At 40.3% G+C, this 24,565-nt stretch overlaps 2 protein-coding genes across 3 annotated transcripts in view; one reads left to right on the plus strand and one right to left on the minus strand.

Annotated features, from left to right (window-relative positions):
• The window catches only part of TRAPPC12 (trafficking protein particle complex subunit 12), a 54,492-nt gene extending 40,186 nt beyond the window's left edge, over positions 1–14,306 (minus strand). Inside the window, exons 1-4 of the mRNA XM_040550629.1 lie at positions 14,111–14,306; positions 12,413–13,629; positions 8,323–8,439; positions 299–412 (exon numbers count right to left, since the gene is read on the minus strand). Of these exons, the coding sequence (XP_040406563.1) occupies positions 299–412; positions 8,323–8,439; positions 12,413–13,624 (1,443 nt within the window). The 5' untranslated portion in view covers positions 13,625–13,629; positions 14,111–14,306. The remainder of the gene's footprint in view (positions 1–298; positions 413–8,322; positions 8,440–12,412; positions 13,630–14,110) is intronic.
• Positions 14,174–24,565, plus strand: part of EIPR1 (EARP complex and GARP complex interacting protein 1) — a 75,210-nt gene continuing 64,818 nt past the window's right edge. Inside the window, exon 1 of one of the 2 annotated variants that reach the window (XM_040550632.1) lies at positions 14,174–14,309. In XM_040550632.1, coding sequence (XP_040406566.1) covers positions 14,268–14,309 — 42 coding nt within the window. In that variant the 5' untranslated portion in view covers positions 14,174–14,267. The remainder of the gene's footprint in view (positions 14,310–24,565) is intronic. The other variant, XM_040550630.1, reaches the window with a different exon arrangement.

The raw sequence follows: 24,565 nt of genomic DNA on the forward strand, positions 1-24,565 counted from the left end.
AACTTAGTGCAGTGAGTCTTCCAAGACAGCAAAACTTACTCCTTTTATGAGTATCATGACATACTTTCAAAATATACCATCAAGACAGAATTTTACTTTTTAAAACTATTTTGCTTAAAATGAAGACCTACTACTGAAGACTACATAGACAAACAGAAATGAGTGACTTGGTACAATGCCTTAACAAGTTTAATTTTTAGGTAACAATCAGCAAAACAGGTTTGATTATGTCAAAAAAAAAAAAAATCCACAGTAAGTATGCTGGAAAAAAGTGACAATGGGATATCTTTGAACATACCTGCAAAGAATCTGTTGTATGGTTAGTAGGTAGTCCACTTTTTTTGTAGCCTTGACCATGAGCAGTTAGAAGACGCCCACACAAGTCAACTGCTGCCCTCCAGTTTTTACTGCTCTGGGAAGAAGGAAAGAGTAAGTAGCAAAAACATAAATGTGCAACCCCTAAAATACACAAGCGTTTGTTTTGTCTGAAGCAGCTACGTATAACCATCAGTAAAAATGACAAGGTCAGGAAAGCTGGCTGGTGAGAAGCACAGTGTCATTTGTCAAAACTGCACGTGTAATTAGGTAAAAAGTGAAGTCAAGCATGAAAGAAAGCAGTATTACCAGATCACTAAATCAAAAGAATACACAACTCCATATGGGTCTCTAAACTTAAAGATGTATAACATTTGCTAATACACTTGCAATATTCAAAGTTTTGCCTTCTCCTCGAAAGGAGAAAACATTGCCACACAATCACGTCCAAGTCACTCTACTGTTATAAAGTACTTAAAGCCTATTCCTGCAGTACCGAATTCAACATTTCAGATTATAATCCCTGGTGTAGTTCATTTAATGAGAACACCTTCTAAACATTGCCCAGAACACGGAATTTCTAGCAATTAAGAATAAAGGAAGAGAAATAATATAATGTATAAAATGATAATAAATTCAAAATCATAAAAATGCTTTCAACTTTGAAATATAAATATCTGAATTTTCATTGCATTGCTAACTTTACAATAGTCTTAAATATATTTTTTCATTCATTAAACAAAATCATCCCTAGTTATACAAGTCACACTGTACTGTCACCCTGTCATCCAATTAGCCTTCCATATGCTAATGCAGCCATGTAAATACCTAATAAAATTAAAAAAAAATAAGACAGAGAAAGGCTTCATAGGTTTAGGCTATCATACTTTTCTTTTATAAAGAGTAATTTTTTCAGGAGACACAAGTCCAGTAGACACGTGGTTATAAAATTAATCTCTCTTGTTACCTGAAAGTCATCTTTTTTCAAGTGGAATTTATTAAACACAGCAAATATAATGATAAATGTAACAGAGAACTGGCATTTTGTCTGATAAAACATAAAGGAATAGAATATATATATTTCATTGTTTGCAAAGTTCAGATACTCACCTTGAACTGGCATTTCATTAAATTCTCCCTAACATTTAGCATTTGGAAAACGTGTCAATAAAAGTATCAGATAGGAAAACTACTAGTAACAGAGAGATTTCATACTCTGGCCCCTATTTTGCAGCCATACTAATTCAAAGGGCAGCTACAGTAGTGCACTGACCACCTCATCTTTCATCTGCATTGTCATTCTGCAGGTAAAAAATTTGAATTCCACTGGAAATGCAGAATTTTGCCAACAGGACAACCATGAAGCAGCATAACAACTTCTGAGATGTATACATTCATGGAAAAGCAAGAATTGATACGTATATATTTTTAATAATTTTTAGGATACCTTATTAAAAAAGGAAGAAGTTTAATTATCTGAATTTTCACTATATGTGAAAGACTGCATTCTTGTTCTATTATGAATATATTCACTGATTTGGACTGAAAAAAATGCTACCAAGTACCTGACCACCACTCTCTCACATGTAACTGTTCTTTAAAAGTCTCCCCCTCCAGGCCAATTTTACTTGATTTTCTGAATTACAGTTGAACAAAGAGAGTGTATGACTGCAGAAGTATTCTTATTCATTCTTTGTATAAAATAGTGTACATTGTTTTCCTGAAGGAAAGTAGTGAAGCTCAGGTGATGCAACAAACAGCACTGATACCCAGGTGGTAAGCAAGGAAAGTCATGTAGGAGAGACAGAATGAAAGGTAAAATTGTGAAAGAAGCTTGCAGACTGGGTGTCTGCAGAATATATGTTCAATGACAAGCTAACTCACCTGGCGTGCAAAGAGAATTTCTAACATTACTCGGCTTCTCAGGAAAACAACTTTGACTTAGAGGTAAGCTACTGAAATTTCACCCAATAAATTGACGCTTTTTAGTTGCAGAAATTCCACATCCTCCCTCAAACCCTTCAAGCCCCCAACTATTGTTTGTATTCCTTGTGTCTCCAATCTTCTCTCAAATCGGCTACAAAATTGTTAGAAATTGAAGACTAAAGGAATACAAAAAGTAACTGTATTTTTAAGGAGAATTTCTAACTTACTAAAGTAAATACATATGCCATACCATTGTATCCAAGTTTGTTATAATTGAAAATATATGCAAAAGCACAACATTAATCACATGCAAAAATAACATTATATGATTTTTTTGAAAATAGACTCAAAGGGAGTCATTAACTCTACATGTAACACCATTAAAGTGATTAAAACGTCCTCCTCCACTAGCTATGACATTCTTCTCCTCTGTAAATTACATTCGTGGAGCACTTTCAAATCAGTTAAGAAAATGTAGTTAGTAACCCTTTCCTGGTCTAGTAACTTAGAGAAATTACTGCTTACTTAGAGCAACTGTTGCATATTTATAGCAGTAAGATGCAGTCTTTTTTTTAGGTATGACACCTATCAAAGACAATTTTCCTATGACTGCAAACACCTTACAACTCAAAATATCAGAAAGGTCTCTAGTAAGAAATACTGTACTATTTGTTCAAATGAGGGTAAAAAGTTAACCTAGAATATGGAATAAGAGGAAATAAGATAACTTGAACGTGCATTTGTATGTGTAGTTTTTATTCGATGCTATAAAACAAAGCAACAACATGCACTCAAGCAAGAGGTAAATGCATGTTCCGGCACCAAATTAACAAAACTTTTCAGGAACTCAGATTTTCTGTTATCAGTTGAAATACATAAATACTTGGCCTCTACAGCGCTTTAAAGCTTCAAAGTTGTAAAATTAGTTCAACTGTAGAACTTCGCCGCCATTGATCTAACAAGAACGCATTTTCAATTATCTGTTATGCATACCATAGCAAAGACTTTAATTGTGACAATACAGTTGTTCAATAAACCAACTATCCATCATTGGGCTACTGGAACAAATCTCCCTCAAACCAACTCGAAACTAAATTCACACTGAGTAAAACTCATTAGCCAAGTTTTACAAACCGAGTTCAGTTACTGGTAAGCAGCTATTTGTCTTAGAAGTGACAGTGCTGTTGGTTGTTTATCAGAAAAGGTTCACCTTTGGAAGTTCAGCTATTAAGCTTCTAGGTAACATCAGTTTTCTGACAACTAACTGTCCTTAAAACAACTTTTGTTCTATGATTCCCCCAAAACAACTTCTGTTGCCAACGCTCTTTGTGGCAAGCGCTAACTTCATCCACAGAATTATCTTTTAATTTGCACAAGTTTTATATTGAAACTTTTATAAGTAAGGTAAGAATTTTCTACTCAAGATGTACACTTGAATCAATCAAATTTAATATATTCTCTTGTGATCCTGGCCAATGGAGCTGCTACTGTATTTGCAGATATAATCCAGGAAGTATTGTCAATATACAGAATGACCACATCACTAGACAGAGATCACACGATTTACAGTATCAGAATAATAGAAAGAGGTAAAACACGACCATTAACATGTAAAGTCACATAGCTTACTGTGTTCAGTTCTAGACAGTGATAATAAAAAGGCATTAGCTTCAATTGGAAGAGATTCCAAGAAGAAATGTTAGGCTGATTAAGACATCTATTATCAGATAACTACAAGAGTTATTTTTGACTTCAAAAAAAGAAGATTGGAGAAATGGAAATGTTACTGCTGTCTCTCCATACAAAGTGACAGGAAAGAAGAAGGAAACATCAAGAAAACAACTTAAAAAGCAACATAGGAACAAAATTCATCATAATTATTAGGTATCATCGAATTCTATACACTAAAGATTTTGCTTAACTGTGATGGAGATCAGGAAGAATATTTTCTCTTTTAAAACACTTTGTCTGCAGAGCTAGCTGCGGCAAGATATAATATGCTGAACAAGGTACAGTGATGCCTTCTTTGCCTCAGTCTTTAGCGCCAAGACCAGTTGTTCTCTAGATACCCAGTACCCTGAGCTGGTGGAAGGGGATGGGGAACAGGATGTGGCCCTCACAATCCACGAGGAAATGGTTGGTGACCTGCTACAGCACTTAGATGTACGCAAGTTGATGGGGCCAGATGGAATACACCCGAGGGTACTGCGAGAAGAAGAGCAGTCTTACTGGCAGAAGAGCTGGCCAAGCCGTTGTCCATCATTATTGGCAGTCCTGGCTATCAGGGGAGGTCCCAGTTGACTGGCGGCTAACAAACGTGACGCCCATCTACAAGAAGGGCCGGAGGGTAGACCCGGGAAACTATAGGCCTGTTAGTTTGACCTCAGTGCCAGGGAAGCTCATGGAGCAGATTATCTTGAGTGTCATCACACGGCACTTGAAGGGCAACCAGGCGATCAGACCCAGTCAGCATGGGTTTATGAAAGGCAGGTCCTGCTTGACAAACCTGATCTCCTTCTATGACCAAGTGACGCGCTTGGTGGATGAGGGGAAGGCTGTGGATGTGGTCTACCTTGACTTCAGTAAGGCTTTTGACACCATTTCCCACAGCATTCTCCTCAAGAAACTGGCTGCTCGTGGCTTGGACTGGCGTACGCTTCGTTGGGTTAGAAACTGGCTGGATAGCCAGGGCCCAAAGAGTTGTGGTGAATGGAGTCAAATCCAGTTGGAGGCCGGTCACTACTGGAGTCCCCCAGGGCTCAGTACTGGGGCCAGTCCTCTTTAATATCTTTATTGATGATCTGGATGAGGGGATTGAGTGCACCCTCAGTAAGTTTGCAGATGACACCAAGTTAGGTGCGCGTGTCGATCTGCTTGAGGGAAGGAAGGCTCTGCAGGAGGATCTGGATAGGCTGGACCGATGGGCTGAGGCCAACTGTATGAAGTTCAACAAGGCCAAGTGCCGGGTCCTGCATCTGGGGCACAACAACCCCAAGCAGTGCTACAGGCTGGGAGATGAGTGGTTGGAAAGCTGCCTGGCAGAGAAGGACCTGGGAGTACTGGCTGATAGTCGGCTGAATATGAGCCAGCAGTGTGCTCAGGTGGCCAAGAAGGCCAACAGCATCCTGGCTTGTATAAGAAACAGTGTGGCCAGCAGGTCTAGGGAAGTGATTGTCCCCCTGTACTCAGCCCTGGTGAGGCCGCACCTCGAGTACTGTGTTCATTTTTGGGCCCCTCGCTACAAGAAGGACATGGAGGTGCTTGAGCTAGTCCAGAGAAGGGCGACGAAGCTGGTGAGGGGTCTGGAGAACAAATCTTATGAGGAGCGGCTGAGGGAGCTGGGATTGTTCAGCCTGGAGGAGCTCAGGGGTGACCTTATCACACTCTACAGGTACCCTAAAGGAGGCTGTAGCGAGGTGGGGGTTGGTCTGTTCTCCCACGTGCCTGGTGACAGGACAAGGGGGAATGGGCTAAAGTTGCACCAGGGGAGGTTTAGGTTGGATGTTAGGAAGAACTTCTTTACCGAAAGGGTTGTTAGGCATTGGAATGGGCTGCCCAGGGAAGTGGTTGAGTCACCATCCCTGGAGGTCTTTAAAAGACGTTTAGATGTTGAGCTTAGTGATATGGTTTAGTGAAGGTCTTGTTAGTGTTAGGTCAGAGGTTGGACTCGGTGATCTTGGAGGTCTCTTCCAACCTAGATGATTCTGTGATTCTGTGAACTCTGGAAGCAGACAGAGATTCTTCCTAAAGACCCTGATGTCAGCTGTTTAGGGTGTTTTTCCCATCTGTACAGAATTAGAACAGTAACCAGAAGCAAATGAAGAATATTCCTCTGGAGCAGACAGGCTTGAAATACTGATATAAATTTGTTTGTTTTTTGTTCCCCTAAGACCACTGGGGAATTGTAGCCTTTCAACTTTCTTCCTAACAGGACTTAGCATTAATTTTTGTTTTCAGTTGCCAGTGGTAACTTCCTACAGCATGTTATAGCTCTTGAACATTTTAGATGGGATTCTAGATTTACACATCTAAATATAACTGTATTGATTAGATCTCTTTTGACTCAGGAGTTTAGACACCAGCTCACATGTAGACACCTAAATCACAGGTATCAGTTTGAAGTTGGCCATTATAGGAAGGGAATGAACTGTGTGACAGAAATGATCTCATTAATTTGTACATCAATATGCAGTTCATATGGATACCATGCAAACAGTTAAGGAAAAATCTTGTTTTTATGAAAACTGTATAGCAATATTCCCAACTTTCACCTGTATCTGAATTCAAGTTCCATATTTTGTCCAGATGTTTATTAGAACATTCCCTGTGAGTGGACCCTCATATGAAAAGATGCATTCACGGAACGTATTTTGTCAGGAATTTACTCATAAAGAAAGTAAAATTGGCAGTTGCTTAAAGAGCACTCATTATACTGATTCGGGCCTATCATGTATGTAAAAAGCATCCAGCTTTTTAATTAATATTATCTAGAATGGAATTTTAATATTTCTAAGAAAGTTCAAAATACCTTTTACCTTTAAGGCTGTTGCCGGTCAGAAGTAAGTTTTCCACATTAAGAATTTCAGAAGAAAACAGCAATATTTATAAGGATGTATAAGGACAAAAATAAACCAAACTAATTCTTTCTTTAGAGTTTTGCAAATAAAACTAAGAAATAGTTGTATTGCACACTTAATCATCATCTAACACGATTGGAAGCCTTGAAAACTCAAGAATATATTGCCTTCTGGCTGAATGGCAGCAATGTTATCTACTCCGCCCCCCCCCCCCCAGTAAAACAGATATTAAAAGAAATCTGCTGCAGGTAGCAAAAAAAATATGACAGCAGCAGATTGCCTCCAGCTTTTTATCCCAATAGCCATAACACTGCTTTTACAGAGCTTAAGAGTGCACTCAAAGCTAGAATACTATCAATGGCAGCACTGTATTTAAGGTACACGATGGTCTGCAGCACAGAAGAACATTTTACATGGACAAAGCTACCAGGCCAAGTAGAGAAAGATTTAATTTTCCCATATGTCAAAACAACTCTTCTGGATGATCAAAAGGATTGGGGAAAAAGGCCTCTCCTACTTAGGCACAGATAGTGGGACAAGGATTCTTAATGAGAGTTTTTTTTCTGTGAACTCTCCAATTAAGCAGAACACTGAAATGGACAGAAAAAATATTTATCTCCACGATGTAGATCACTGTGTTTTTTCAGGTTTAGTTTCAAAAATTATCTCTGAATTCCTTGAACAATGATTGAGGAGACCACATTGAATCTTCCTAAAATGACAGTCTCCTTTGGAGCTTTACATGAAATACAATGAAACTAAACTATAAAATGTTAAATACTAAATATGATCTGTGCTAACACTTAAAATTCCTCACTAATTTTTCATCCATTTTTTCAGAAATAAAAAAAGCTTAAAACTTTTTGACATTTCAACAGATTAATTTAGGCTCAGCTATGTAATAGTAATGAGTTCCATATAGGAATACAGTGGTTGAAAGAATAAGGCAAGGTTCACAAGGCTGCCAAATTTTCAGGTCTGAAATATTTACGTTAAGGAAAAATTTTAACTCACGGAAAATTAAAGTTTAATTTGGAAGTATTTTTGTAGTTTTCCTGCTCCAAAAAAATAAAGCAGTTGAAATGATCACTTTGGCTTTCCTTACCCTTTGCAACTAGTATATCTTACTTTCTGTAAAACACTACTCTGAAAGCATAAAGATACATACACAGTGAAAACAAACAAACAAAAAATTAAAATCTATTTTGAAACCATTTGTGTAGTGTAAAAAGTAACATCTGATAAAGTTCACAGTAACTTAAAATTACCTTGTTTCTAACTTTTGCATGTAAAAAAAAAAAAGTTTACTACAACCTTTATTACCAGTACTTAAAACCAAGTGTCATTCCTACTAAAAAGTACTGTACTTTGGCTAGTACTTTTGTAGGATCGTGAACAGTGATATACGCATTTTTTCATTTCTTCCACACAGTCATTAGCTCCCATTAATGTTGAGGGAAGTATGGCATTTAATATATATTGAATTATGAAGATTCTTACTTACAATTAGCTGTTTCAGGCCTACAAATGACTGTTCTACAGAGTTGGCATTTAAAACTTGTCTCTTCACAGCAGCTTGCTCCCCCAGGAAGCGAAGCATTAAGTCTTTCACTGCATCTCCCTTGGTGTCCATGGAAGAAACAAAAGAAGAAACATAACAAGACACTTTTAAACATTATTTTAACAAAATGAAATGTTGAACTAAAGGTGACCAACATAGTTTTCTACCTTGCTTATCTTCCTGTACTTCCTATGTGAAATGAAGATAAATACATGCATATTTGCAGCATTTTAATGAAAACTTTTAGATTTATTCCACATTATTTGCTATATTTTTTCCCCAATATTTAGATTTCAACTAGCATAGAAAGATTCAAGCTTATTTGCTTCCTTCAAATTATTATCCTTCAAATAACCACAGTAAATATACACTCTCTCTATATACACTATATACTCTCTATATGCACAAACAATATACAACTACATAAATATATTATTATCCATCAAATAACTGATGAAATACTCTTCAAAAATCTTACAAATCCAGTAAGTTTTACTGGATATTTATAATGGATAATAATGTTGAAAGGCACAACCTACTGATCAAAGATAAAGGGACACAGGGTTAGCCGGCCTTAAATATCCACAGAAACTTTAGGAAATCACAAAACCAAATAAACAAGAACCCTCCAACAAGTATTCTTAATTTCAAAAGAATTAACTGTAGGAATCAATCAGAGAAATCGGGTTATCTGAGCAGCTCATTCATTTGAAGACTTGAGACTACTTGGGACAGACAGACATTTAAAATATAGATTTATGAAGTCAGGCAAGATGAAGTCTGCATTTTACATCATGTCGCAGCTAGGAGGAAGTGTCCCAATCCAGGCTCTGTTTCCAGCTTTGTTAGCAATAAACTGAGTAGTTCTGTACATGGCCCCCTCTGTGCCTGAATTTCACCTTCTCTTCTCTGTTCAACTATTTCTCTGCCTTCCCACCTGTGGCTCAAAATCTTCCGAGCGCTGTGTTTGGAGTTTTTCAAAAGATAATCAAGAAATTCAATTAACGCTTAATTCAAGCAGCTAATGAGAAATTGCAGACCAGATATTGACATATATTGATGTACCAAAAGCAAATACAAAAAATTATCTCTGAAAGATTTTTGTTAATCTTGTGGTTTTTACACATTTGTAATCTAAAAAAGGAAGCATCTGAAAAAAGATTACCAGCAATGTATTAGCATTATACTCATATTTTTGTTATCATTATTTTTTAAAAAGCGATATATAACCTGCGTTCTACAAGAGTAAAGATCTCTCTGGTCTACCGTCCTGCCAGAGAATTGCAGATGTCCATGGAAGTAGTTTAAAAAAACAGGTCAAGCTCAAACTGTCCAACTTGCAGCACGCAGGACTTTATGGTCCGCCCGTGCCAAGGGACATATTTGCCCACCATTTTCAACCATTTTTGTACCTACCGTGACATTTCTCTTCAGTCTCTTTTTCTGCAGAAAAGTACATCTGAGGGCAATGACCTCTACAACTTAAGAACAGTACAGGCACTGCAAAATGGTCCCTCCTTTTGTTACGCTTCTTACCCAATAGCTCCTTCACCATAAAAATTTTGCTGTCTTTTATGAACTTTAGATCATTGTTGCTCTTGTAAGCCAAATGGTCCTATTCCTTTTAGCTACCACTCAGACAGAAGCTCTGCAGTACTGACCATCAGTCCTCTCTAATTTGTTTTAATTTCCTTGTATCCTTCCAGATCTGTGGTAACTAGAATGGCGTGCAACATTTAAGATGCTAAAGTAGAAAGTGACTATGAAAAAGTATAAGCATACAAATGAATATTTGCAAAAACAAGGAAATTTTAAAAGAATATTTGCAAAAGGAACATGAAAGTGTTCACTTGAAGAATTCACATAGGAAGCTGTTAGCACAGAGAGCAAAAAGCAAGCCACAAAGCTTTTTGCATGACCTGCATAAAATACAATAAAGTTTAGTTATGATAAAAGTAATTGATAATGAATGTTTGCGCTTTCTCCATGGGTTGGAAAAGGCATTTATGTTTTCTGTCTACTTTCTTGACGAATGAGACTGCAACTACTGTTTTACTACCTGGAATTGTTTTTACTTCTGATGCTGTTACTCATCCTATGAACAAACACGATTTCAACCTTTCAGACTGAACAGTCTGAAGGATTAACAAAAGACTGTGTGTACAAGAAACAAACACAGAATAATGTTAAATGCCCCCAGCAATTCTTGGGAGAAGGAAACATCACAAATGATGGACTGTGATGAAAAAGGGTATCACGACAGCAGACAGTAACTGACTAAGAAAGGCATAATGGACAGAGCAGCACTTCCAGCTCGTTCCCACACTTAGAAAGCATAGGTACAGATAATCTGTAACATACGCAATCCAAGAAAGTTTTAAAAATAATGTTTCTTAAAATGATCACTGAGAAGGAACAAGCACTTGAAATCAAGCACACTGAATATTTTTTGTTGTGATTTGTCCACTGTAAAACAACACACCTGTAACAAGAACAAACACTTTCTGAGCGAGCAGGAAAAAAGAAGCAGTGAGCTTTTCAATACGGGTCATACAAAATTTCAGTCCTTTTCAGCTCACTGCAAATGCACTTTCCAACTAATTTCTTTGTTAACTTCATGCAGCCTGGTTGAACATCTTACATTAACATTTAGCGTTAGGAAATTATTCATACCAAAGCTTTAATGAACATTGTTGGAAGGTGATTTAACATTAAAAACATGCCTCCTGCAACGTTTTAGTTGGCATTTCAAGTACTCTACAATTATAGTTTCCGTTACATATACAGTTCAAAGCTCCAGCATCATACAGAACAAGGATAGTAACTAAGTGATGTCTGTCTAGTGACAGAGAACACTCAGACCACTGAAAAAACATTAACCAGAAGTAAGGAAATTCATGCAAATATACAGCACTTCAAAACTTGACACCATGCCGATGTTTGCTTATAAAAAACAATGAAGAAAGCACCAGGAAATCCCTTTAATTCCTTTGCTGATTTTGCATCAGGTCTCACTGTAGAAATGTATCACGTGGACATAGCTGTAATGTTTTCTTTTCAGTTATGCACTAAATGGTACATCTGCATGTATATGTGGTCCCAGATTCAGGGAATTAGCAGTACAAAAGAGCCTTCAATCCTTCCCTGGACTGAGGAAGGTGAGCGAGAACAAAGGTAAAAATGGAGGCCCACAGTAAGAAAGACCTCATCTTTGGGGCCACTGGAAGAAATCATTCATTTATTCCATTCCATTAGCTGTCAGGAGAGAAATGCTCCACAGTCCTGAAGGACTCACCAAGTTCTAAGGGATTTTTTGGGGAAGGTGGGATGGAGTGGAGAAGGAGGAAAAAAAAAAAAAAGAAGCAAAGCTCTGAGCCTTCTCACCACTTGGGGACTGATAGATGAGAAGGAAAAGGGCCACTACTATGTTCTTCCCTTCAGGATCTAATCTGGTGTTTTCCCCATAATTTTGGTCCAGTAGCTTGCTCCAGCATTCAGTCTTTCCTAGAGCATATACCTTTCCACTGCTTAGCAAAGACAGAAATGATACAATTTCAGCCAATGTCAACTTTATTAAGAGCATTGTGGACATCACTGAGGGAAAAAAAAAGCTATCTCCTCCTTGCCTGCAACAGTAAACTCCACAAGCAAAGACCACTGTCAGCTTTCAGACCCTATAGCACAGCTGTCTGATTTTGTTTATCTTCAAATGTGAGCATTATCTTACTAACTAAAAGGGCTAAAAACTAACTGAAAGTACTTAAAAAAATACAACAGGCTTTGGATTTTATGTATACTGTCAACACTGGGTTTCAAAATACCCAACAAATCTCTATGAATAAATCAGATGTCGTTTTAGCCCTTTCATGTACAAGCAGGCAGTGACATTAAATTTTCTAACAAGGATTGGAGTAACACACACACGATGACAGCTGGCAATATGAAAGCATTAAGATATACACATTATTGGACAGCTCTTATTCAATATTTCTAAAATACAATGAAAGACTACAACGCAATCATAAACTCTTACCTGAATATTATCAAATTTCAGTCCAGGCATGGTGAGATTCTCTTTGTCTATGAACACAGTGCTGTATTGCTGGGTGGCAACTGAAATTAGAACATTTCTGGTTTCCTCACTGGGAAGCCAAGCGTCATTTCTTCTGTCAAGTTCACTCATATTTAAAGCTGTGGCAAATGGGTCATCACTCCCAGCAAAAACAGCTTGGATTTGTGAGAATGGCTTGGGGGACTGAGTGATTTCTAGTGCTGCTGGAGGACCACCTGCTTCAGGTTTCCCATTTCCCACAGAGAAAGCAGGCTTAGATGAAGCACAAGAACCATCTCCACCGTTTGAAAGAGACGACATTTGTTCCGTAACCGAGGAGCCTGCGTTGGGATTACTAACAGAAATAAAATTGGATGTAGTAAACGAATCAAAAAAATCTGAAGCTAAAGTGTTAGTGTTAACGGGATCACCAAAGAACTTGCTTAGACTCGGACTTGGCTGAACCACCTGTGGATTAGACTTCACTGGAGTCTCAGTTATATTACTAAAACTGGGAGATTTTACCATCTGAGGCTCAAACCCATCAGGTAGGAACAACTGTGGCTGAGTATTGACATTGTTTCCTTGGCTGAAAATAGTACACACAGGGATAGGCTCAGCCTCAGGAGATGGCTTGCAAGTACCGGGCAATGGTATCTGGTCATCGGGTTTGCTTCTGTCAATATTATTTGGTTTTGCTTCATCAGGAATGCTGTTTCCCAACTTTGGTTCGTCTTTCACTGCTTCCTGAATTGATTCTTCCTTTAGCGATGCCTGATCGTCTGTTCCAATCTCAGAAATGTCTTTGGGTGTTTCTTCGTGTTCAGTTTCACTCTCAGTACTCAAAAACTCTTCTTTACCCACTTCTGCCAGTGGTTTTTGATTACCTTTAGCTTCCATTTGTTCTACAATCTCCTGCAGGCAACCAAGCTCACCCGTGTCATCCTCACTGTTGTTTGGAGAATCTGAAATAATGACACTCTCCATCATTTGCTCATTAAGCTTATCTACAAAGTTATTCGAATCTTCTGACACCGTTTCATTCCCCTCGGATTCAAACTCATCTCCACCAAGATCAATGGTTTCCTCGTGGAAGAGGATTTCTTCCTGACTTTTCTCTTGAACCCTATTTACGCTGTCCTCTTCATCTGAGGCGCTCCTGGCACCCTTTGTGTTGCTTTCTGTATTCTCCATAGCAGCTGAAGGAGGAAAAAACACGTACAAGGGTTAGCTTTAGCACTTGGGCACTGCTCAAGGTAACTAATAAGCATCTAATATTGAAATTCTTGCTGAAGATCAGTATGAAACACTGAAATTTTTGCTTTAAAGCACAGCCAGTTATTTGATAGATTTCTTTTTGATAGCTACACAGGAAACAAAATACTAAAATGGCTTTAATCATTAAAAAACCCTTTCTCTTCATCTTTTGGTGCCCTGAGAAGGGGGCACAGCCGCTGGGCCCCCCAAGCCCAACCCACCCCTCACCTGAAGCCCCACCGAGAGCAGCACAACCTGTGCGAGGCAGGGCCCCGGGGACCCCCTCCTAGATCCCCTCAGGACCTCCAGGTCCCCCCTCAGAACCTCCAGGTCCCCCCTCAGGACCCCCCCCCCAAGCCCCTCAGGACCCCCCAGGACCCCCCCAGGATCCCCCAGGACTTCCCAGGATACCCTCCCGGTCACCTCAGCGCGGCACCGCCGCCCCCCTCCTGGTGCCGCCGCTCCCTCCCTGCGCCTGCGCCGGGCGCCTGCGCTGGGGCGGCTGCAGGAAGCGGCCGGCGACGGGCAGCGGCGAGGGCCATAAAGGGCGGAGGGGTGCGGGGCGCGGTGCGTGGGGGCGATGGAGGACGACGCGCCGGTCATCTACGGGCTGGAGTTCCAGGTGGGCGCGGGGGAGGGGGCTGTCGGTGTTCGGGCAGCTCGGTCCGGTCTCCGTAATATCCCTGGTTTTGTTCTCCTGGGGGAAAGACCCGCTGGTGGGGTGGTTTTGGGGTGCCTGCTGCTCGCCCTGGGGGTGTAAGCGGGGTGAGCGTGGGGTAGGAGCGGGTCCCTGCTCTGAAATTTGGTGGTTTGGGGGCAAAAAGCGTCGGTGTGGGGCTAGGAGGCAAAAGCAGGGCTTGTCTCCTTCATGGTTGTACCTGGCCTGGCTGGTAGGGCTTCTGCTCTGCCACCAGTTCCTTGCCCCCTGCCCTTGAGAAGTCTCCTTTTGTGGTCCTGGGGTGGCAGGAAAGTGCCAGCAGCCTCAGGTGGCTTCTTGTGGTGGTCTGTGGCTTACTGCTCTTCAGAAAGAAGTCTGTTTTCTTTCAATTTATTATTATTATTTTAATGTTCTTTTGAGGGGATGGTATGAAACTGTTTCCAACGAGCTGTGGGTTTTACTTGGTTGTATCCAACTGTGAAGGTACCTGATGTCTGTAGGTGTCCCTTGCTGTAGTTTCCATTTGGTGTACTTGTCCCTCAGGACAAATTTGGACTTTTTGCTAGTCGTTTTGGCTATGAGAATGTTATTGGACTGCCTTACTGTAGTATATAAGCTTCTTGGTCATCTTCATGGAGGAGCACAGGTCTTAGTGCAGTTTCTACAAGTGCTAGGAAAATATCCCGTTAAGTGGCTGGATAGGTGGGAGAGATCCTAACCTGTGTTTCCTTCCCACAACAAGGTTTTTACTCAGCTATTACATGTTCTCTTTGGCAACAGCTGGCTTATCACCATTACATTAGTGGTAGGAGGTGCTGTGTTTCTTCTACAGCTCCCAGAGCAATGTTCTCCTTCTGTAGCAGATGTTGTAAGAGAAATGTGTGTGTACACACATCGTTTTTCTTTTCCAAAGTGCTCTTGGAAAGTGTTCAGGCAACATATGAGGGCTCTCTGTAAGAAGTTTTGGTGTCTTATCTTCAGAGTTGTGTACTCTGTAATCTTCACTATACCAACGGATCTCCTAACCAAACAATTTTGCTATTCATCTTACATAGGAACTAGCGTGTAACATTTACCTGTACTAAATGTTAAATCTACTGAAGTCTGATAATACGCTGTAATTTTATGCTTGGCTGTAACTCATACTTAAAAAGTAATAAAACTTACACTTAAATTTGCAGACTAAGATATATCCTCTGTTTAATAAAACTCATAGCTTCTTTTCAGTAGGTCTTATAATGACAAGTTTCCCAGAAGTTTTGGAAAGGTAGCCTGTGTGTTGTCTGGTTCCTTGGGGAACCTGTACTCTCCAACCTCCCAGATCAGACATCTTCCCTTCTTCTGTGAAACATTTAACAGCTCTCTGGTGGGATGATGGAGCAGAAGGACTGAGAAGGTGGTGGTAACCAAAGAGTTAAGGTTAATTCAGAGCATTTAGAGAGAGACTGAAGGTGGGGAAAGGAAAGATAGTTTATGGGAAAGACAGAAAAGGAGCGTAGAGATAAAAGTTTTGGTTTTGATCTTCACTAACTGCCAGTGTGACTTTAAAGCAAACTATATCTCTATACTTTCTGAAGAAGGCCCTAATGAAGATGCTTAAACCTTAAAACCACTCTATTTCTTCTAACTTACATCACTAGGCCTAATAAAAGATGTATGTGCTTCTGAAAGGTTCTTTAGCAAACTTCAGCAATATCCTGCATTATGAGAACATGGTAAACAGGATCCCATCAAGAAGCATATGGTTACTGTGTGGGTGACAGAGCACTGGCACAGGTTGCCCAGAGGTTGTGGAGTCTCCTCCTTGGAGATCTCCAAAAGCCGCCTGGATGTGGTCCTTGGCACCCTGCTCTGGGTGGCTCTGCTTGAGCAGGGGTTGGACCAGATGCCACCTGTTCCTGCCAACCTCAGCCATTCTATGGTTCTGCTATATTTTTGTCAGTGAAATGATCTGTTTCCTATTTGTCCTGTGTAGAGTTGGCTTATGATTGATACCTAACCCGGAGGACACAGTGTGTTTACCATGTGTTATATAGGCTTAATTTTCAGGTGATCCATAATTTTTCTGTATCCTATTTTTTTTGGGTACTTAAACAGTCATATTTTGATTAGGTGTATAAGCAGTACTGAATGCTGGTAGTGCCTCACTGGCCTTAGTTTAAGGTTGGCTGGATGATGCTTATACCCCTGGACACGAGATGTGCAGAGGGTGCTTTCCAGGACATGAGTATTTGGCTTGGTTGCAATGCCAGCTGTGAGTCCTGGGGGCACGACCTATATCTCACTTTTTTCAAAAACATGCAGCAGCTAGCTAGTAGCAAGGAGGGGGGGAGATAGTACCTTGTGCCAGAGAATGGTAATTATGGCATATTTAATGGATTTTGAAGATACTGAGATGAATTTTATTGTGTCAGGTAATCCTCAATGTTGCATGTCCAAAACAAAAACAACCCCCCCAATAACAAACAAACAAAAAGCCAACTCCAACACCAAAACCACCAAAATCTTGCAAAGCCAAGAGAGAAGTGTAACACACCTGAGAGCAGGGCAGTCGAGAGCCTGCTGGCTGGCTGCAGGGCTGTGCAACACAAGAGCAGCTACAGCTGCACCCTGAGATTCAGACTGGCTGAAGTCATGCTTAATGAGCACATGAATGCTTTGTCACTGTTTGTGTACTGCTTTGTGGTCCTGTAGTAGTAAGCAATACTTGACCCGTATTGAAATTTTTAGCTGCTTGTTAGCAGATTTTCCAAATATGATCAGAGTCCTGTTGATCTAGAGTTTTATGCCTGCCTGTAAGGGTAAGGCAAGACTTAATTTCTGTAAAGGAAAATGTGACTTGTCAGGAAAACCAATTTAAAGCAGTGCAAAATACTGACCGGAATGGGTTGGTTACAGGTTGTGTACAATGTTGGTATATGTATAAAATTAATATGCACTGAGAATAGCACTAGTGATTTATCTTTCTTCTGGTAGAAGGCAGATGTAGACTTATTTGAAGGAGAGGGGGAGCAGCTGGACTGCTGGAAGATGCAGGCCACACATGCAGTACCAAGGTAAACCTCTGCATCCTCTTAGGCTCAGCTATGCTCCCTGTACAGGAGTGGAGCAGGTACAGAGTCTATGGTTTGTTGGCAGTGGAGTTTCCTTCTTCCTTGGGACAGCCTTTCTGATGGCTTGTGGGATGCGAGAAAACTGCCTTGTTTCTCTCAGTGAAGATGATCATTTTGATAATTGCTTTAGAGATGTCTTTGGAGGATTTATTTAGAAAATTCAGTTGGTTCAAGAAACTGCATGATAATGTCTTAGTGAAATTCCTGGTGTTTTTCTCAGGCTTCTTTCTTTCTCGATATTACTTTGCTCTCAGCCTGGTTTAAAATGTACAGAATTGGTACTCATAAGAATAGTTCTAGTTAGTTTTCTATCTGCCTCCCCCTTCATATCCTCCAGGATGGATATCTGTGGAGCTCCAGTCAAACATATTTAAGGGGTTTAAAGGCTTACTGGAGAAACACATACAAAAAAAGTAGATAAATGCAAAACTCCCTCAAGTAATTCTCCAAGATCTTCATAATGTATGAAGTGGATGAGATGGAAACTACTTCTTTTAAGAGCCTCAAGCAATTAGCAGGAGCTCCGTAACATTGGCTATGGTAGAGCCTAATGGCAATAAGAAGCTATGGTTATGTGGACTTGTAGGAGCTATGAAGGATGATTGCTCATTACAAGTGAGCAGTGACAGCGTGAAAGGGGGATTTCTGTGGATGATTTGTGCCATGCACCTTTTTGTGAGGGTTGCTGTTGTAGCTGTGAAGGTTTACAGAGCCTGTCAGTCTTTGGAATAGCTTGGTGCTGGGAACTGGGTTTTACAAGGTTTGAGAGAGCAGCTGGCAGAGCGCCAGGGCTGTGTGTGCTGCCAGCCTCTTTACGGTAGGTTCACTGCACCTTCTGACAGTCGGTGGAGGAGGGTCTCCTGCTGTGATGGGAGAAGCAAGGGTGTCCTATTTTAGTAAAGAGCAAGGTGTACCTGCTTGAAAATTGAAAATATGCCAGAAGATGAAAGTATTGTGCATGCCATAAGTCTGGGGCATCCCTGGGGTGGAAGGACGACAGCTTTTTCCTTCCAGAATGGGGGATCAGCAAAACCGGCCCTTGTCTTCCCCCTCCCATGAGAGTAGCTGCAGGCTATTTCTGGGTTTGAGCATAAGCAGATGGTCAAATGACTTTAAATTCAGGTTTGGGGGCTGCAAACCAAATACCGTGTCCTTTATATCTTGCATTGCAATTCCACTGCTAGTTAGTACAGATTGTTTATATGATTTTCAGATGATACGTGGGCTACGCATATTCTTCTGATTGTATTGCATTTAATGCAAATATTCACGTGTTAGGGGCAGTGTTTTGTTTGCTGATACCAAACCAATGCAGTGCATCAGCTAGACAAAATTTGTAGAAGTATTGAGATTACTCAACTGACTTTTTATTTCTTTTTGCGTATTAACACCCGAAGTAGTAACAGCCTAATATACTCACTTTAAACCAAACTTTATCTTTTAGAGGCTTCTCGCTGTCTTCCTCTGGATAATCTCTTGCTGTTGCCAAGGATCCCTCTCTCTGCAGTCTGTCCCATTGCTTTCTCTGAGGTTTTCATTATTGTGTCCTTCCACCAGGAGGCTGGGTTGTTAGGGTTTGACAGAAGGGGGTCTTTGCGCAACATCACACACAGCTTGTGTGAAACCCCCTCTCCAGTTGGTCTTCCCGGTGTTCTGGCATGGTAAGTGCTGCTTCTACCACTTTATACCCTATTAGTCACACTTGTATTTTAGGTTTTTACATGCTCTTTGCATTACATAAATAAATATGTATTTCTGCGGAGCATTTGCAGTTGTCTTCTTTGTCCATTGTGTGATGTGTTTCAAGACCTCTTTCTAAGACAAGGGAGCAACTCTTACATGGTGTCAAAGCTTCATTCACTGTGACCCTGTTCTTCTTTTCACCGCAATTACAATCATATTGTTTTATATTCAATCCTATTATATGCAATAGGATCTGTTAAGCATGTGTGCCTGACAGGAGTAACTTTTGACAGATTTGGTTTGTCCTGATGAGTGCCTCTGTCTTCTTGGCATAGAAGTTTGAAGTCTTTGCCCAAGCCTGCCTTTGTTCGTTTCCTTAGATTGTTGCAATTTGCTCTTGGGTCAACTTTTCTCTGGTGTGTAGCTGCACCTGTTTCCCCATCACTGGAGGGGAAATATTATTTTCCCCACAGCTTATAGCAACCTCTTCATTCACCTTATTCTCTTCCTTGATTTCATCTTCAATGTTCCTGTTGGGATTGGGTCTTACTAGCTTTAGTCTAAATGGCTTTCCCTGAAAGTTCAATTTTCCTCAAGGCAACAGTAGGATTTTTTTCTTCTTCAACACATTGCTTCATTCCTTTTCAAGCACACTTTGCTGTATCTTCATCAGGCAGTTTGGCCATTTCCTGCACTTTCACAGGATCTTTGTGCTTTGCCTGCAGTGTGCTCAGCAAAATCTGAGTCAAGAAGGTGCATGATCATTTCCAAACTTCCGGTCCTTTCTTCCTTGAATCACTTTCACAAGTGTTCTTACAATCTGGTAGCTGGTTCATGTTAGGTGATAACTATCTCTTTCATCTTCATTTGGCCACAAATAGACAATAATAATCAGGCGTTACTTCAGATTGATGTAGCAAGGCTTCCGTCATGCTTGTATAAATTTGGTCTTCTAATTATATATTGGAATAAGTAGGTAGAGCCTTCACGTAGGGTTTCATGTGGCTGGAAATGTTTCATGTGGGTAGAGTTTTGGAGTGGCTGGAAGGCTGTGCAGAGGAAAAGGATCTGGGGGTGTTGGTCAATGCTCACTTGAACGTGAGCCAGCAGTGTGCCCAGGTGGCCAAGAAGGCCAATGACATTCTGGCTTGTATCAGGAATAGCGCAGCCAGCAGGACCAGGGAGGTGATCATCCCCCTATACTCAGCTCTGGTGAGGCCGCAGCTCGAGTGCTGTGTTCAGCTTTGGGCCCCTCACTACAAGAAGGACATTGAAGCCCTGGAGCACGTCCAGAGGAGGGCCACAGAGCTGGTGAAAGGCCTGGGACAAAAGTCGTATGAGGAGTGGCTGAGGGAGCTGGGGTTGTTTAGTCTGGGGAAGAGGAGGCTTGGGGGAGACCTTGTTGCTCTCTGCAACTACCTGAAAGGAAGGTGTGGGGAGCTGGGGGTTGGCCTCTTCTTGCAGATAACTAGTGACAGGACTAGAGGGAATGGCCTCCAGTTGTGCCAAGGGAGGTTCAGGTTGGAAATGTGGAGACATTTCTTCTCAGAAAGAGCAGTCAGGCATTGGAACGGGTTGGTCAAGGAGGTGGTGGAGTCACCGCCCCTAGGGGTGTTTAAGGAAAGGTTGGACGTGGTGCTTAGGGACATGGTTTAGTGGGTGACATTGGTGGTAGGGTGATGGTTGGACCAGATGATCTAGGAGGTCTTTTCCAACCTTTATGAATGTGTGAACTTTTACAAACTCTTTAACACTTCATTGTTATCAATATTCATTTTTTAAAAATATTTTTGAACCAGTTTTATACTTTTTTTTCCTTTTCCCCAATGAGTATGCTTTCGTGACAGAGATGTCTTCACCTTTGTCTTTGACACAGGGCAGTGCAGTTTCGCATGAGTCTGTGAATTGCCAATGGTAGTTGTTGGCTTACTAGATATCTGAAGCTCTAGCAGTTCTGGGTTCTGAGTTTCTCTTCTGCTGCAGATTAAGCAATTATTCAGTTCTCTGGCACAGACTGAACTGAGTAAGAAGCAATGTTAAGCTTTCAAAAGTGGAGATGCCTCTCTGAAGTAAGCAACATCAGGGACACATCAGTACTGTGTTTTTGATAAAAACCAAACAAGTGCGCTGTTAGAAGTAAGATGTGATCTTCTAGTGGGTGCATAACTAACCATATTGGAGATAGGGATGGAAATCTGGTATAATACCTCACATCAATAGGGAGCTATAATGACAATCCGTGTGGTTTTACTGATGAAGATTGTGTAAATTGTGTGACCACCTCTGATTACTTCTGCAAGAGTCTTTCATAGGACAGCAAAATGACCTAGGTGTGAAGGGACCTGTGGAGGTCACCTTTTTCAACCCCCTTCTCAAAGCACGTTCAATAGATGAGGCTGTTCAAGGGCCTTGTCCAACTGAGCTTTGGTTATTTTCTTGGTTGAGATTCCACAACATAGCTCTGGTGTGTGACAACCATCACTGACAATTTTTTTGGTAATGTCTAGTCTGAATCTTCCCATGCTGCAAACCTGTCTTTGCTGCCTGTGTGTTGCTGTGTACCTTGAAGAACACAGATGTGCTCTTCTCTATACCCTCCCTTTAAACACTTTAAATGAACAGTGGATTAGTTTAAACTAAATAAATAAAGTGAAACAAAGGAGGACTTTGTGTTCAACTTCAGTTATTGTTCTAACTCTGCTATTAAGTGGGAAAGGGCAGTAACTGCTGCTGAAGCAGTTATAGTCTGACTGCAAAGATCCAAATTTAAGGCAAACAAACAAACCAAACCCCTTAGATTTCAGGTCAGTGAACAAAATTTAAGCCCAGAATGCATAACTTCACAAGTAATGCAGTCTGAGTGTGGACACCCATAAGCAGTGCTTAGTCTTGTTCCCATGTCTGCAATTAATCCTTCAATCCATATAGTAAAGGAAGGATTTACTTTCTGGTAATGGAGTAGACACTGTTTCCTTTCTGGTTGTGTGTACTGTGGCTGCATTTTCAGTTACAGGCATAGTAGCAGGGAAAATGTCTTCTATATCATTTGTTATTTATATATTTGCTTATGGGGAGGTGATGTGAAATCTCAATATGAGATGTTCCATCTCCAGTGGGAAATGCTAACATTGGATTTCAGATCATGTGTGAAACTAATAAATAATTTAAATTTTTGTTCTCTTTTCTAGAAAAACCCACGCTTAAGTAACTCATTACCACCCCAATGAGCCTTCATGCCTCCATCACCCTATTACCACTATCCCTCTCCTTTTTATTTCTGTTCATCCAAGGTGTTTTTTTTGCTATGGTATTAGTTTTATTTCTTTTCTGCTATGATAGTGGTATAATTTTTATTCAAAGTTCATTCAGAACTTGCACTTCTGCTACTAAAAGCATGGCAGCTTTACTATCTTGGGAACAGATGATGCATTATGAATGCATCTTATAATTTTTATTTTTGTATTCATAAGCTTTTCCCTCTCTAGGTATGTAACTTATGGCTCTATAAAGTACTTTAGGATGCAGTAAACGAAGAAACACCAGTTCATTATGTTTGGCTTGATTCTGTCTCTCTGACCCATATTGAATTTTAGTGTGACCATTGCTGTAGACTATTCAGGTTGATATCTGTTTAACTGAGTTCACACCTTGCTTTAGAAAGCTTAAAAATAGCTTTAGCTGTACTGTAGCAGTACAGTTTATTTTTTATTAAGTTTATTTTGAGTTTGACATGGAAACAGGTGTTCCTGTTTTAAGCATGAAATAATGTACTTCAGTATTCCAGTACAGGCGATATTCCTTACACTGGAGTCTTAAACTCTTTTTCCCCCTTTCTTCCTCAACCTCAGTTTCTCTCCAGACCGATTTTGTCACCTTGAAAGACTCCATGCAGGCAGAATAGGCAGCTGTAGCCCTGTGATGCAAAGTGTGCTGGTCAGAAATGCCTTTGGAGTGCAGTGATGCTGTGTCCTGGATCTCAGCACATGCTGAGCAGCATTTGTTGTCATCCACAGAGACTTCTGTTTTCTGAAAACACAAGGAGGAATTAATCATTGTTAGATTCTGTGGGTTTTCTGTTTTGTTGTGTGTGTAACCCTTAATTTTGTGGAATAAGTCAGGACTGGAGAAGCTGCAAAATACTATGCAGAATAAATGCATAGATTCGGAAGGCTTGTGATTCATTTGGTTTTCTTGGCAGATGGCATTGAGAAGTCCCTGGTGTTTGCTTTGCAAAGGTGGTATCTGCTTTGTGTTAGTTGGGTGGGATTTTTGACTGTGTATTTTTAAACTTCCTTTTAGGCTGTTAAAGTATTTGGTTGGGAATATTGATCACAATTGGGCTGCTGCAGTATCATCCCAGTCTTATAACACTCTTTACCATGCGCATTTTTTTATAGAGGTTCCTGACTGAGCTTCATGGTGAGTAAGAAGTTTAGACCTGTAACCAAAAGTTTCTTCATAGCTCATGATGCCTTACTCTCACATTGTTAATAACCTTTATCCTAATCTTAGACCCTCTTTAAAAATGAGGTGATCTAATTACTTAGGTTGTTGCATTGTCTAGAAGCACCAGTTAGGTGGGGCTTTGCTGGCCAGTGTGTGATACCATGCATCGTGTCAATTTTCCTGGTAAATTAAACTTAAATATCTTGGGATATAGATCCTTTCAGGTCTAAATGCAATTCAGTGTTCCTTAGATAACTGGCTTTGTATAAGATAGAGCTTTATTGGTCTAGATTAATGGATACTCGTTATACTATGCTCTTTGTTTAGTTTCTAATTGCTGCAACCATGAGGCAGGATGCTTTTTGAAAGATGTTAATTGCAACCTGCTCTGACAGGTTATAGGGCAAGATGGCAAATCTGAGGCGCTTTTCTTCTAGACTTTTGACAGCGCTCCCAATGCAGAGACTTGGTTCATCACAAGGGTTATTCAGTGGCTTTGCCTGCTGAAACAGAATTCTTTTTCTCAAAACGTAACTACAAGTAGACAAAATTAGATGTATCTCTCCATGATAGCCCATCATAATTCTATTCATTTCAGGAGTCAGATGGTCCTTACTTGTGAACAATGGATGAGTTTGAACCCCATATGGATGTTGAATATGGATGTTGTAGTCTTTTATGATGGACAATAAACAGTAATTTACTGTTTTAGTATGGGCATTTTGTGTTTAACACAATTCATTCTTGAAAGCGGACACATTAGATCTGCTTGAAAGGCCTGGAAAAGGGTGAAACCCCCCCTTGTTTCTTTATTACATTAAAGACCCTGGAGGTCTCTTCTGCTCAACTTGCAGAAACTAAGGAAGCTTGTTTGCTTGAAAGAGACACATTGCCATTGGCTTACTACTAGTGTTAATTTCAATGTAATTGAAAGGAGGTCTGAAATAGAAGCTCTTTGCTAGAGATCTGCAAATGTAA

Source organism: Cygnus olor, chromosome 3, assembly GCF_009769625.2.
Source record: "Cygnus olor isolate bCygOlo1 chromosome 3, bCygOlo1.pri.v2, whole genome shotgun sequence".
Taxonomy (NCBI): Eukaryota; Metazoa; Chordata; class Aves; order Anseriformes; family Anatidae; genus Cygnus; species Cygnus olor.